The 15,170-nt window shown below is 42.1% G+C and overlaps 1 protein-coding gene across 6 annotated transcripts in view; it reads right to left on the minus strand.

The window, feature by feature from the left end:
• Window positions 1-15,170, minus strand: part of ATP11B (ATPase phospholipid transporting 11B (putative)) — a 110,306-nt gene that overhangs the window by 73,019 nt on the left and 22,117 nt on the right. For all 6 annotated transcript variants that reach the window (XM_083177656.1, XM_083177654.1, XM_083177653.1 and 3 more), the window contains exon 2: window positions 876-989. In XM_083177656.1, coding sequence (XP_083033782.1) covers window positions 876-989 — 114 coding nt within the window. The remainder of the gene's footprint in view (window positions 1-875; window positions 990-15,170) is intronic.

Raw genomic sequence — 15,170 nt, forward strand, 5'->3', positions numbered from 1 at the left:
CATTTAAGTGCCAACGTTGCTGAGAGAGATCCTCCAAATATCCGTTAAAATGCTGACGCCGCTCACAGCGACCGTTTTATTGATGTTTTGGGTGCAATATTTAACTAAACTTCAATGAATTGACTTGATTTGTATTTATTTATACTAAAAGAACAGTCGTTGTGAGCGATGCTGGCATTTTTAGCGGATATTTTGAGGATTGCTTACAGCAATGTTGGCACTCAAAGGGTTAAACATGTCCATCAGACCGTCACATTATGCAAGAGATGCTTTCCGCATCATTATAATCATCTAGCTAGTTCTTTGGGACCAGTAACATAGCAACACAATTTAAGGGGGGTCCTTACCATTCTGCTAAATTCTTGTACCACTTATGCACGCCCGTTTTAAGTTCTGTCACATAAAATACTAAAGCGGTCCTTGAAATACTTAAGGAATTATTGTCTAGCATATAGTGAAAACAAAAAAGATCTAGTACCATCACCTCTACAAAACACAAAAAAGGAGCTCATACTTTTTACTTGTTGGTCAACTAAAATATGAACGATCCCCTTACTTTGAGAATTTCTGGAACAAAGGGTAACCTTTGCATAGAAGCATATAGGCCGTTCTTCTGCGATAAGTAGACTTAAAAATAAAATGATTAACATAGAGGATTGAGCAGTTACGCACTGATGACTCATCGCTCATCTATCTAAAGCTTAGGGATTACCGGACAATCTCTACAAATACGAACGCTATCTAGTCCATGCTTCTATATGCAAGCAGAACACACGGATCAACAGAAATGTTCTTTTCTCTAGTTTAAGTCTACATTATTTGGAAAACGAGGTATTATATACACGGCCACCCTTCAACATAAATGCCATCCTTACCTTAGATGAGATTATTCTGTTGTCTGCAAACTTTTGAGGAACATAATGGCCATGTTGAGGGAATCTGTTTGCCACATAAACCGTCCGCGTTTCACTATGATTCGGTTGGTCTATCTTTAAAGTAGAAAGAGAACATAAAACACTGTTAAATACATTTAGTAATAAATTAATTAATTTAGAAGTAATGCCAGCAGTAACTGTAAAGGGACAAGTTAATGACCAAAGATGTGCAGCTGCTAACACGGAGAAATACCGTATCCCCCATTTTCCGGTGGTCACCTAAGCAGCGGAATGTGAGGGAAGACTTGCGATGCTGGTGGTTACAAGATTCCCACGTTTTAGTTTCAGCAGCACTTTGCAAACATCACTTTTAATTGCATTACACCATTTTACATCATGCATTACTAAAATATATGCAGACATTAATGTAGGTGAACATACAGACAATACATGGTGTCTCATATGCCCCAGTCTCAATGCTTTCTTGATGTAATTCTTGATGCAATTCTTGATGTTAATGGATAATTATGCTGGTTAAGGTCCAATCCTGTTGCACTCCCATTCTACTTCTATATATGTATCTATGAGGCCCACAAATAATGAAACTCTCCTGCTCGTATATACTGTAGGCCTGCTAAGGGTGCAATAAAACCTATCCAGTTATAATTCAAGTGTCACACATTAAGAATACACTACGGGGGAGGGGGTCTCGCAAATACTCACACAAATTCATACACCATGTCCCAACTTTAGTTTCTGCAATTGAATTCCAAAACCCCACCATGGGAATAGCCCAGCTCTTCTGAATTATTTTCTTCTCTTATTTCAAAAAACTTCAGTGGAATCCCCCCAAATAAATGCTTAAAAACAACATTCACACCGGGACCAATAAAATTGTGCCATTTCTGCCATATCATTTAAAACTGGAAAATTCAGTGCCCCAGCGATGAACGGTGAGTGCTGCTGCTCGCTCCTGCATCATCGCTGGGAAAGCCACTCATCTGCTGGTAATACCAGCAGATGAGGGGCTTTGAGGATAGCTTTGCATAGCTCTTCACTATGCAAAGCCATCCCTCTCCCCTCCATCGGCGCCGGGCAGGGGGAAAGCCGCTCAGTGTGTATGCACTGAGCGGCTTTCCCCCCAAGCGATGAACGCCATCATTGCTGTCCATACACGCTGGGCATAGTCGCCCAGTGTGTATGGACCATAACAGTTCAACAATTCCCAACCACTATGGTAATGAAAAGGAAAGTCTGCTCTCCGTCTGCTCAAGAAAATATGCAGACATCAATTTGCACAGTAAAAACAAACACCTACTGTGATGTGTAAGCCCAGAATCTGGTTGATAGATCAACAGTACAAAGCTAGACAGTCAATAGGTCGACCCCCAAATAGGGATTCAGTATTGAATCCCGGCGGTCGGGATCCCGGCGTTCAGAATCCCGACAGCCGAAATGCCGACAAGGGGGGACGTGGATCGCCCCCCCTTGCGGGCTCGCTGCGCTCGCCACACAGCGGGCCCGGTGCCTCGGACACTCGCACACTAATTTATTCTCCCTCCAGGGGTGTCGTGAACACCCCAGGAGGGAGAATGTGTCTGCATTTCGGCGGTCGGGATTCCGGCGTCGGGATTCTGAACGCCGGGATCCCGACCGCCAGGATTTTAACTGCATCCCCCAAATAGACTACATGCAAAAGGCTAACAATTATTTTACTTATTCATCATTTACCATCCATGCGGCCCGCAACTGGGAATAGTAACCTGTACCAAATGCAGGGGAGCAAGGCACCTTGCCTGAAACATGGCGAGTACAGACAGTTGTTAAGGTAAACCTTTCCACTAATTTGTCACTAGTGTGTAGATATAGAGAGAACCCTAAACAGCTAGACATGGATCTTCCGTCTGAATGTGGTTGATTCAATTTAGAGCCAGATGTATCAAGCTTCAAAAAGTGATCAAATAGAGAGTGCCAAACAGTCAGCTGATTGTCCCATAACTGTCATTGCAAACACTGTCTTTTAAAAATGGCACTAAGGAGCTGATTGGTTGTTCATCACTCACTTTTTGAAGCGCGATACATCTTTCCCAAAGTGCTCTGTAAATAAAGCCATGAGGGAGCTTCCAGAACTATTCTAATTAGCACTCTGTTAATTCGGACTAGTGGATTTCTTCTCACAACCTTCTTAGGGTGTGAGCAGAAATCCAACAACACTAGGGCGCCAATGCTGTTTTGTGACCTAGAATGGAGAAAAAAGCATTGCGGGAGGCACTTAAATCACAAAATGACAATACCCACAACTTAACACCTGCAAGTACCGGCATCCTTCAACTACGCAGTGCGCTGATTAGAATAGCTCCAGGAGTTCCCTCCTGAGGCTATTCACAGTGCCGAAAATTGAATCGATCCCGATGATTGTACTGTGTCACTGTACGCTGTATCTACAATGATTGCTGGAGAGGAATAGTATTCTATAGCAAATGCTACACATATCTTTCTGCTGTAATAATAAGAACTAAAAAAAATAAAAATAAAAAAATACAAAAAGAAACAGGTTTTCCACATTACAGGTGGATATAACTATACTGAGATCAGTAGTCGATTAGGGAGTGATTGCTCTGTGTGCTATATTAAGCACTTTTGGATTGGTGGAACACAAAAACCTGGAACTTCAGGGTATTTGGAACGTACCGCCATCTTGGAAATCGCATTGCGCATGTGCGAGCAGCGGCAGGTGCCGCTTATGGACGCAATTATCAGGCACATAAATATACGCCTGTGGACAAACTCTAGGTACGCCATTGAAAAAGGTTCATACCGAAGCGCGTTTGGCGCTAACTAGGACTTGTGGACCCCGAGCTGGACTGGCTGGATGTTCCCCCCTGTCTCCGGAGCCTGACCTTTCCGGAGGGTCAGTGAAATATACACATCATCTCCAGGGACGGATCGGCGGCATAAAGTTCCAGTTTTGCCTTTGGGATACCACTTAAGTTTTTACTTGTCTTCTATATGTGAGTGTATTTTAGATTAAAAGGTGTTTTGTTCTAATGATCTGCACTATCGCTGCTCTCTCTTGATTTTTTTTATGTACCACACTATGGAATGAGGAGTTGCTGATTTGCCAGAGGGACACCTTTGAATGCTATATTATACAGTTTGCTTGTGAGTGCTTTTCAAAACTTAGAAATTGCTCTAATTGCAAAACCATCTGCACTAAATTGTGGTGTATTTTTCCTTGGTAATATGCTTGCTTTATGGGCTGCATAAAGCCAAGGTTCTGTTCACAGATATATATACGTCGACTTGAGAGCTGAGACTCTCCTTAAAGCAACAGTATTGTTTTATTGCGTTTTTTTCACATGGTGTGATTGGGAACGCTTTATTGACTGTGCACTTACCTTTCCGACCTTATTCACATTACACCGCACAGAAAGCCTTTTACACGTTACGCTACACAGTAGTGCACCTTATATTGCATATAAGTACGTACATATAATACATACCTTATATGTACATATAATGCCACACATTAATGCTCCTTACACATTATACCACACATTGGTCATGCCCTTTGACACATAATGCCATGCAGTAAATCCCCTTACACATTATTGCGCACATTAGTAATGTCCTTATACACGTCACACAGTAATGCCACTTACACATATGCCACACTTTAATACAGCCAAATGCTCCCCTGCACAGCACTCACCCAATACTTGCCTACTTTTCAAAAACAGTTTCAGTGAGATTATAGTTGGTAGTAGAATTTTGCACAGTGCCCCATTTAGGGGGCGTGTCATTCTCCACCCAAAGGGCGTGTCTACTTCCATATATGGAGATATTTTGAAAAAAGATTGCGAATGTGGCACCTAGAAGCGCGGGTGTGTACTGCTACATCTGAGAGGAATCTTTTAAAATGACTAATATCCAAATGTAGATGAGCCCCAAAGCAGTTAGTAAGAGCTACTATACTTGGTAATGTGCTGGGAAATGGTGCTGATGATTTAATGTAAATGTATCTGTCTCTCATTCCTTTTTTCCCAAAAAAATGTAAGTGTAATGTGGGCTAGGTGAAATGAGGGAGATTGATAGACTGATGAGGGAGAGAGGGAGATTGCTGCTATTTCAGGGAGTCTCCTGCAAAATGCAGGAGGGTAGGTAACTATGCACTCACCTGACCTGGACTCGGCAGATATTGAAGCCTGCAGGGAGCCAGTCAGTACAAGCTCTTTCTGCTGGACTCCAAAGACCCATGGGAGGAGCTGCAGTGCCTGGGCATGCACAGCAGCTATCCTCCAATGAAGATGGCCATTTTTGTTACTGCCCACCACTGCCCCATTCCCTCTGCTGCATGCCCCTAAACATACTAAATGCCCTAGGATTTTGCCTATGCCCGACCTCTGCCCCATTCTGGAATATGAACTGGGTACTACCCACATTTTTGCAAATTCAGCAAAATGGGTGGAGCTGGAAAGAAGGGCACTGACTCTACAAAAATTAAACTGAAAGACAGACACCGACATCGGTTGCCCTTTATTACAGGGCTAGTGAATACTTTTTTCTACTATGGAAAGTGGTTCCTTGCTGGGCCAGCTGAAAAAAAATAAAAAAAAAATTGCAAAGTGTGTTTGCACTGACAGCCAGCAATTTCCATCACAACGTTCATGGGCAGAAAACTCTCAGTGTATATGCACATTGTTTAGGACCCTTACACAATGAGACAGAGAATCACATTTTGGGTATCACAATACACTAAGTAATCAGCCGAGCAATACAAAATATTAGCAATGACAAGTACATGTTTATTATAGGTCACTGTGGTAAATGTGACTTATCATAGTTTAAGTTAATATTACATCGGATGTACACAGTACTGGGTGACACAAAAACAGGGTCAGAGGTGCAAAGTGTGTAGGACAAGGGACTGTGGATATATGGTGCAGACAGACAAACACTCAGTCCACCCACTAAAATTTGCCTTCTACTTCTTGCATTTTCTGCTTGCAGACATGGGGCCAGATGTGCTAAACTTGAAAAGTGATAAAATAGAGAGCGATAAAGTACCAGCCAACCATCTCCAAACTCTCATGTTACAGGCTGTGTTTGAAAAATTGAGCTGATTGGTTGCTGGTTTATCACTCTCTTTCAAGGCTTAGTACATCTTGCCCATTGTGTTATAAGGCTGCCTGCATAAGGTAATGCATAACACGGACTGGAGTTTTGCTAGCAATCCAACCAGTGTGGTAACACATGTATAGTAGTTATGGGCAGAGGTGTATAGGAAAGATTAAGTGCTGAAGTATATAAGGGAGGGTAGTTAGTAAGTACACTTGTAGTAGTTACACGTGACCACCCCAAACGCTTTCCATTTAATATTCCTTGACTGAAGAGCCAAAATGTAAGTACAAAAGGGAAAACGAAAATACAGTAGATACTAATACCACATTCACACCAGACTTTATTCCCGGGATGGCTTCGGGAACAACACGGGTGTAGTGCTTGAATGGGTCCCGGGCCAAAATTCCGGGAGCCATGCCCCAGCATTTAAACCCTGGCAGGGTGTGCTGCACGTGGCAGCATAAAAGGGGGCAGACCGGGCCCGCCGACTTCACCATTGTGGGTGGGTTTGGGCCGCTGACGTCAAAGGGGGTGGGCCTGACCGGTTACATCACCAAATGGGGCGGGCCCGACCGCCGCAAGTCATTGCCGGGGAAGCACGGGCATCTACGGCGGCGCTGGGCTTCCACATGCGCAATGGCGCAGACAGGAAGCAGGCTGTTCTAGCCGGGTTACTCCTTTAAAAGTTGGGCAGGGCGCAGAGCCATGCTAAAACAGCCTAGCGTGAACACTAGATCTACCTGTAAGACACTTGCTATGCAGTTCATTCTTGTGGTCATTTCAGGTTTTTTTCCTGGGATGCTGATATTGTACACCATAATAACATGTTAGTTATTTTTTTTAAATACATTTTTGATTTGTTTTCCCTATTGCTGAGACACAAATTGTGCATTTAAAACCTATTGCTCTAAGACAGTCAGGATGAGGGTTCAAGGGTTAGTGTAAGCGTGGTCAAAAGAACAGTTTGGGCACACTGCAACCCTGTTGAGAATACAGCTGCACAGAAGCTTGTTGGCTCAGGCTTGGTGAGCTTTCACGTGGGAATGGAATTGCCATACCACATCGGGAAACAGATTGGGATAAGCGCTTAATGGGTAAAGTAGATGTGGATGAGAGGAAAATTAGGCCAACATATCAACATTGTACTAGAAACTCTGCATTAATAATTGAATTTTACCTGGCAGAAGGAAGTAAAGATGTGGACACATTATTTTAGGTCCTCTATATGAGCAGGCTAGGCAGACATTACGGTAGGTTTGTCAGATGTCTCTTAGGGGGGGGATAGCTAATAGATGGACTCGATGTACCATCCTGGAAAGGGACAACATTCCTATCAGCATTACAGGTGTTTATGGGGTGCAAGGGCTTGCAATATTGGCACTACTGAGAATGAGCAATATGTGCACAACGGGCCATTGCGTCAATGCCCTGCTGAATTCCTCTCTTTGGTATTTACCTCCTCTCCACACCTGGAAGCACCTCACATGGGAGTCTGAATATGTGTAACAAGGGCATTGATGTGAGAGGCCACAGCTGTTCCTCATGTCAAGTTCGTCTGTGCTTCATCTGTACGTAAGCAAAACTAATTCATTGCAGTTAAAGTCACAGCCTAACATATTTAGCTTTTTGCTGTGAAACTAATAAAACACAAACTTTAAAGAAGAATTTGGTAGGCTACTTCACTGAGCGTCTCAGTGCCCCCCCAGCATCTTGGGGCGACCAGTAGTAAGTCAACAAAAGACACTCATTTCTCAACGCTACTCCCCGTGCAGCTTTAAAAGTGACCCTGCTCACAATGAGGCAATTTCAAACTGTGCAATTGTGCTACAATTTCCTTTTATGAAAACATGAAGTAACCTTACAGTACATTGTGTACACATCTACTAACAGGAAGAAATCTAGGGTTACGTTATTTAAACAGTTTCGAGTGGTAATAGCTGTAAAAGGAGAAATTTGAGGTCAAGCTCTGCACAAGAACAAATGTAATCATCTTACTGTAAGTAAGATTTTAATATTTTAGCATCATTTATGGCTGCAGTGGGTGCAGAGTATATGGTGCACCCACCATAATGGCTTCATAGAAAAAAGTGGTAGGGTATCAGAGTTCACGTATGAATAGCTTCTGATCCAAAACTAACTAGTGAATTTCATATTAATCTCTCTGGAGCCAAGTTGGAAGCCATTGGGAAAAATTAGAAATTACTTATATAATACCAGTGTATTCCATTGCCCTTTAAATTTAGAAACAAAACCGTAACACCATAAGCCAGGGTAGTAACAGAGAAGTTACGATGGATCCACTTTCAAGCTAGCAATCCATAGGGAAATAGGCATTTGACACATAAGAATAATACCTCAAAATTACATTTCCTTCTTCAAATCCGCAACTACCTACCCATGTTTTGTGAAATAGTGTTTTTAGGCCAAACAATGTATTTACTAGTGTTCATTCTAGCTCCCGCCATCTTTTAAAACCCATGCAGTTCAGTTCCCTGCCTGGGGTGTCGCTGTCTGCGGTGGTGTTTCTAGCACAGGTCTGGTTTGCATATAAGTGCTGATATACAGACCACACTGTGCTAGAAGCACTATAGCAGACACAGACACCCCAGGCAGGGAAGAGGAACTGCATGGGTTTTAAAAGATGGTGGGTTCTAGAATGAACACTAATGTACTATATTATAATGATAAAAGAACCAACATACATTTGGAACTTATGCAAGGAGTGCATCTACAGAGAAGCAGCAGCTGCCCTGTGGTTATTATAATATAAATGGATAATGACAAATGGCAGGAACGTAATACTAAAGATGTAATACATAGTTATTTTCTTAAATATTATTATACATGTGCATGCACAGGTCAGAGGCTGCTGCAATAACACACAGAGGCTGCACTTTTTTTTTGGAATAACAGCTTATTTACATTCCCTGGTGTAGCAAATGGGTATCTATGACCGGTCCATAACACACTCAGGATACATGGAGCCAGGAAACTACATCTGCCTTTACACTGGCTGAGAGCTTAAGGAATATAAGCCAAAAAAAAAAAAAAAAGTCAGAAAGATTATGACATAAGTTTAGTAGCCATGGTGTACCTGAAAAGCAGCCAGAGACCACATTTAGATTTAAACTTTGAAACGTCAACTCTAGTCCAGCTCCGTACGAAGTTCTTCTTTGTTAGAAAGCAGATTATAAGAACTGTGGACAGGTCGCACAGCACATACAGTAGGAGGGGGTGCAGCATATTCTGCACAATGTGTTCTGCCTTCCTTTGCCATTTCCAGGGAAGTATTTTTACAAAGGTTTGCTAGAGTTTCAGAAGTATTTGCAGTGGTCTAGGGGATATGTGAGAAGGTATGAGAGCTCCGTTGGGTGACATATGGGAGACTTTTGGAGTGGCAAATGCAAAGTTTTGCACGCCATTTTTGAGTGGGATGTGTGGACACATTATGGTATTACAGGGTCTGGCAAACAAACAAAAATATAGAATTTGACAGCAGATAAGAACCACTTTGTCCCTCTAGTATTTCTTTTTTATCATTTAAAATAATAGTTCAGAGGAGCCATAGATGTAGCATATCTACACATTAGTAAGGTATTTCACACTGTCACACAATAGACTGCTATGGGATTGGAGTGTAAAACAGTGGAATGGATAAGAACCTGGATGCAGGATAGAAAACAAACAGTTGTAGTAAACTGAGTGCATTCTACAGCGGGAAATGTTACCAGTGACTGATCCCACTTTTACACCAGAATTCCGGGTAGGACCTGGGAAATTGATCACGGGAAATTGCCAGGGCATGCCCTGCCTCAGACCCCATTTACACTGCACTTCAATCCGGGTTATTCCCGTGTAATGCCCTTCTACACTGATCTGGATCAGCCCTGTCTTTCCTTGCTGGTGTCATTAAAAATGGCCATTTTGGGCTGTTTGAGAGGAGGTCACAAGAAAGGGAAAAGGGAGGAGGTGAGGTCTGCTCCCAGCATTGCAGACGCTGCATTCACTTTCTGCTGTACTTTTCAGCAATAGAGAGTTTGAAGCAGCTTCTTACACTGTGCTACCTGCTTCAGACTTGGAGGAGGAGAGGGCTGAGAGGTCTAGATCTCGACGCCAATATTTGTGCAGGAGGAGAGTGCTGATATCATCTAGCCTTAACTCCATTTTAAAGGGCTGACGACCATGTGGGATCGCAGGATCTGGGTCAGAGACCGGTGCCACGGAGATGCTTTCATGCAGACCATGGAATCTTTTAAGGAGGAGCAGTGGATGGCCCACTTCAGGATGTCACATACTACCTTCTATTACATATTGGATCTACTTGGACCAGTCCTGACGATGCAGACCACCCACTATCGTCAGCCCATCACCCCAATGCGGAGATTAGCCATTGCTGTTTGGTGGTATGCTACCCCTGGAGAGTACCGCACACTCTACTGTTTATTTGGAGTTGGGATTGGCACAGTCTGCAAGATCATTTACCAGGTGACACAGGCCTTTGTGGATACCCTGTACCAGCGGTTCATCTGTTTGCAGGAAGGACAGCTCCTTGATGACACCATCCAAGGCTTCCTGAGGTGTGGTTACCCGCAGTGTGCAGGTGCTATAGATGGGACCCATATCCCCATCATTGCTCCCCGTGACTACTATAAACAGGAAGGGGTGGCATTCTGTTATACTTCAGGCTGTTGTAGACCACCAATACTGGTAATACTGGTATTTACTGTTTGCTTATTAGGAACCTTTGTAAATGTATTATTTTAGCCATAACAATTAAAAATATATATATTTCTTTTATTTCCTTTAGTTTTACAGATGTCTTTATTGGCTGGCCTGGGCGTGCACATGTTGCTAGAGTGTTTGCTAACTCTCAGCTGTATGAGATTGCTGAGGACAAGCGTGGGGGATGGCTGTTCCCTAGACAGGTACAAATATATTGTACACATTTATTTTTCTCTGATGGACCATACTTGCCTGCCTGATTACCATCACCTGTATTTTTGGCAAAGCAATTATTCTACTGTGGTTTAGACGTAATATATTGCTTATCCTAAATATACATTTAAGGCTCCTTTGTATTAATAGTGACAATCTCTATTTTTTTTATAGAAATCAGTTTTCACAGATGAGATGGAGATCCCGACACACATCATTGGGGATGCTGCATACCCTCTACTACATTGGCTCATGAAGGGATACACACACACAATGTTGTCCACGGAAAAGATCACCTACACCCTAACATCTGCTCGTATGGCAGTGGAAAGCGCCTTTGGCCGTTTAAAAGGACGTTGGCGCTGCCTGATGAAGAGGAACGATGTGGACCTACAATTGATGCCCCACATAGTAGCAACCTGCTGTATTCTACATAACATTTGTGAAATACAAAAGGACCACTTTCTTCCAGAGTGGAATGTGCAGGACACTGGGGGCAATCCTGAAGCAGCAGATTATGATGGTGACCATGATTACAGCGCAGAAAGAATCAGGGCCACCATTGCAGCAAACCTTCCCTCAATGATTTAAAATAAAAAGCAGTTATTAATCTTCCAGTTGTTTGCTTTATTAAGCTGAAAATATGCATAAAACTGTACATACATTTGACATCTTTTTATATAGATTTTATTCATAATGAAAGACAAAGATGTGTAGAAGAGTCCAACTGGGAAAAGAGAACAATTGTAAAACTTTGTGCCCAAAAAGTTTAACATCGTAGGACACATTATAAAATGGTACTGTATAAAATGGTGACTGCTCCTATAGGGAATCACACAAATATTAAGAAATAAAGTGCAACCTTTAAAAAGAATAAGAGTGCAACCTTTTGAAAGATTTTTCAAATAAGAAACAATATTTTAAACAATATTTTAAGACTAAAAAGATAAAACCTTAGCTCAAATTCCGGTACATGGAAAATTCTGGGGACTCTAGGATTTGCGGGTTGCTAACTGTACTACTAGCAGCACTAGTGCCACAGTTAAAATTGGGCCCTCTGTATTCTGGTGGCTGTTGGTTTGGTTGAGTGTTAGTAGACGTACCTGGATTAAAGATGACCCCTCTATTGTAATGATCATATGGGTTTGGTGGGTAGTTAGGGGGTTGGTGGAGAAGCGGTGCAGGCTGTGTGAAAGCACCGGAAAATGTACGTTCTAAAAAGGACATTTGTCTCTCTTGCATAGCCATCAATTGAGACATAAATGCCTGCTGAGTCTGCCTCTCAGCTTCCAAATATTTGTCCATGCGAGCATCCTCCTTTTCTTGGGCATCAGTATCCAATTGGCATAGATGTTCCACTATCACCGATGTCATCGCTTTAGCCGCTAGTTCGGCCAAAAAGAAAAAGCTTAACTGATTTGCAGGAGCTCACGAACCTCCTTATCAGACCAGTTGGTTGTAGTGGACATGATGGTGCAGGTCAGGTTTGGGGTCTGCCAAATAGTCAGGCTGAGGGTGATGATGTGGGACACACTGCGTGACAGCCAGCATGTGTTGCTGCAGATGAGGCTGTAAACACACTGGGGAGAGTGCTTCCAGCACAGACTGTTGTTGTAGTGTAGGGTACAGACTACAAACAGCCTGGTAACGCTGCTGCTGCGATGCTCCATGCGCCCTGTGTGGGTCTCCGGCAGATGACATCCTCTGCCAGAGCCGCAGAAGCACCAGTCTCTTTGCGGCCTTCTCCCCACCAAATTACCTGGATAATGACCATTTACACCGCCCCAAGCCCCGGATAAGCCCTGTGTCCGACCCTGAACATTTGCCGGGTCAGATTCCCGGGGAACAGTACCCCCGTTTTTTTTTTTTTCAGCCCATTTACACTGCACCCCACCCCGGACTGGACCGCCAATATCCCGGGTCATTCATCTGGTGTAACAGGGGTATTAAAGGCAAAAAAAGCAATGTAACAAAGCAAAGGGGAAGGCAAGTCAGATGCTTGGTTACATATGGAGAGGAATCAGCATCAGAAAGAAGTGATAATGGCACTATATAGGTCATTGGTTCAGCCTCCTCTAGAATACCTGTTCCATGTTCTGGAGGCATATGGATACATTGGAGAGTGTACAAAGTAGGGTAACTAAAATCGTGCATGACCTGCATCACAAAACGTATCCAGAAAGACTAATAGATCTTAACATGTATAGTTTGAAGCACAGAAATGGAAAGAAGGGAGTACATGATAAACTATTGGTGTACTGTATTTGAAATTGTCTAACAAGGTACAGGAGGGAGACATTCTTAAAAGGAAGAGAAATATTATAAAATAAGAACAAGCACTGAAACTGGAGGGAGGGATGTTCAGAGGAAATTTTTGGAAAATAATTACTTCATAGAAAGGGTAGAGAATAAGAATAGCCTCCAATCAGAGGTGGTAGAGGCGAAGACAGTAATTTAAACATGCTTGGGATAGGCATAAGTATATGCTTACAAAGACCGAATAGGCTTGAAGTTGCCAAATTTTCAAATAAGAAGGGCGGACAAATGGGCCAAGAGGTTCTTACCTGTCGCTAAATTCTATTTTTCTATATTAAAAAGGTAAAAAAACAAAACACACAGGTATTCACTGTGCACTGTCAGTTTCCTTCTAATGCCTAACTAGGATAAATGCTTTGTGTAAGCTCTACTCAACAACAAACATGACCCCTAAAAATCAAATATATTTGATGAAAATAAATAATTAACTAATTAGTTTTTAGAACACATTGGGTAATTTAAGTTTAAAAATATTTAGGGACCATCTACATTGAGCAGACCATGAACTTAAACATGCTGTCTGGTCCCAACTACAAAATTCAATTATAAGAGGTCTCAAAAACATAGGCTGCCATAAATATGGTGACTCATTTGTCATTTTGTTTAATTGCTCACATTTGCCATTTCCAGTCCTGGCTACTGCCCAATTGTACTACCGGCGAGAGGCAGAAGTGCTGTCAGAACACGCTGTTTCCATACAGAATTAATTAGTTTCAGATATAGTCTGATCATCTTTTGTTAAAAAAAAAAAAAAAATGTAATATACACAGATGTTTATATATGGAACTCCCTTAATAATGAAAATGCCAGCCAAGTTCGGCTGCTAGGACATTCATGATAGAATCTGGAAATGCCAAGAGGGCAGTGTGATAACAGCCACGTGGCACTGATCATATTTTTGTGTTACAAAACAGAACTAGGGAAATTGAAGCTAAAATAGCAATTCTTTGTCCAGAATACCAAAGCAGTGTTTGAATACAAGATCCTTGTGAACCATATCACAAAGGAAAAATGATCTTCGCACAACACAACTCGGAGGAAACAGAACACATCAATGTAAGATTTGTTTTGCATACCTGTACAACCCGTAGTAAGGGAAATAGCCAAAATAACCCCATTCAAGATGTGGAACTGAAATTTAGCACCCCAAGGTTCCCACAGCTATATTAGACTACAATTTGATATTCATTCGTCATTGTAAAAAAAAAACACAACCAAAAAAATAATAAATAAAACAACTAAATTACAATCACCGGGATCAAAACTAAATGACATATGAAAGAAGAAAAAAAACTGTTTTTTTTTTCCAATATGTCCAGGCTTTAGTGCACATAACCTGTCTATTCTTTTGGATTAAAGGAAAAAAATGTGGTTAGGATGATATCAATCTTATACAATGCTATTTTACTTGTGATTGCAATTTCTGAAGTAAATATCTTTGATTCATGGCAAATCACTGTACACACCATAAGTACCAAAAGATTCTGTTCTCCCTTAAAGGCCCGCTGGGCGACTGAGCTGAAAGTCGCTCAAAACAGCAGGTTTGAGCAGCTTTCAGCTCAATGCTGCCCAGTGTGTACGGCCCGGCGATGAGCGCTGCTGCGCGCTCCCACATTATCGCTGGGTCGCCCAGTGTGTATGGACCTTAAGGCCCATACACACAAGAAGATTTTCATTTTAAAAGACTTTGGTGAAACATATATTTTACAGATTTTGGCAAAGTAGTGCGTACACAATGAGCTATTTTTCCAAAGAGCAAGAGATTTTTAGGAGGCAAACGACTTTGCTGAAAATCTTTCATTATGACTATTTACATAATGGGCGGGGTTTGAATCCCAAGGGTGGGAGCAGCGGCCATTTTATTCAGTGCATTTCTGTTCTTGGGGCCTGATTACAATGGATTGCTGGACTGCATATAGTCAG

This window comes from Crinia signifera, chromosome 3 (assembly GCF_055691185.1).
Source record: "Crinia signifera chromosome 3, ASM5569118v1, whole genome shotgun sequence".
NCBI lineage: Eukaryota > Metazoa > Chordata > Amphibia > Anura > Myobatrachidae > Crinia > Crinia signifera.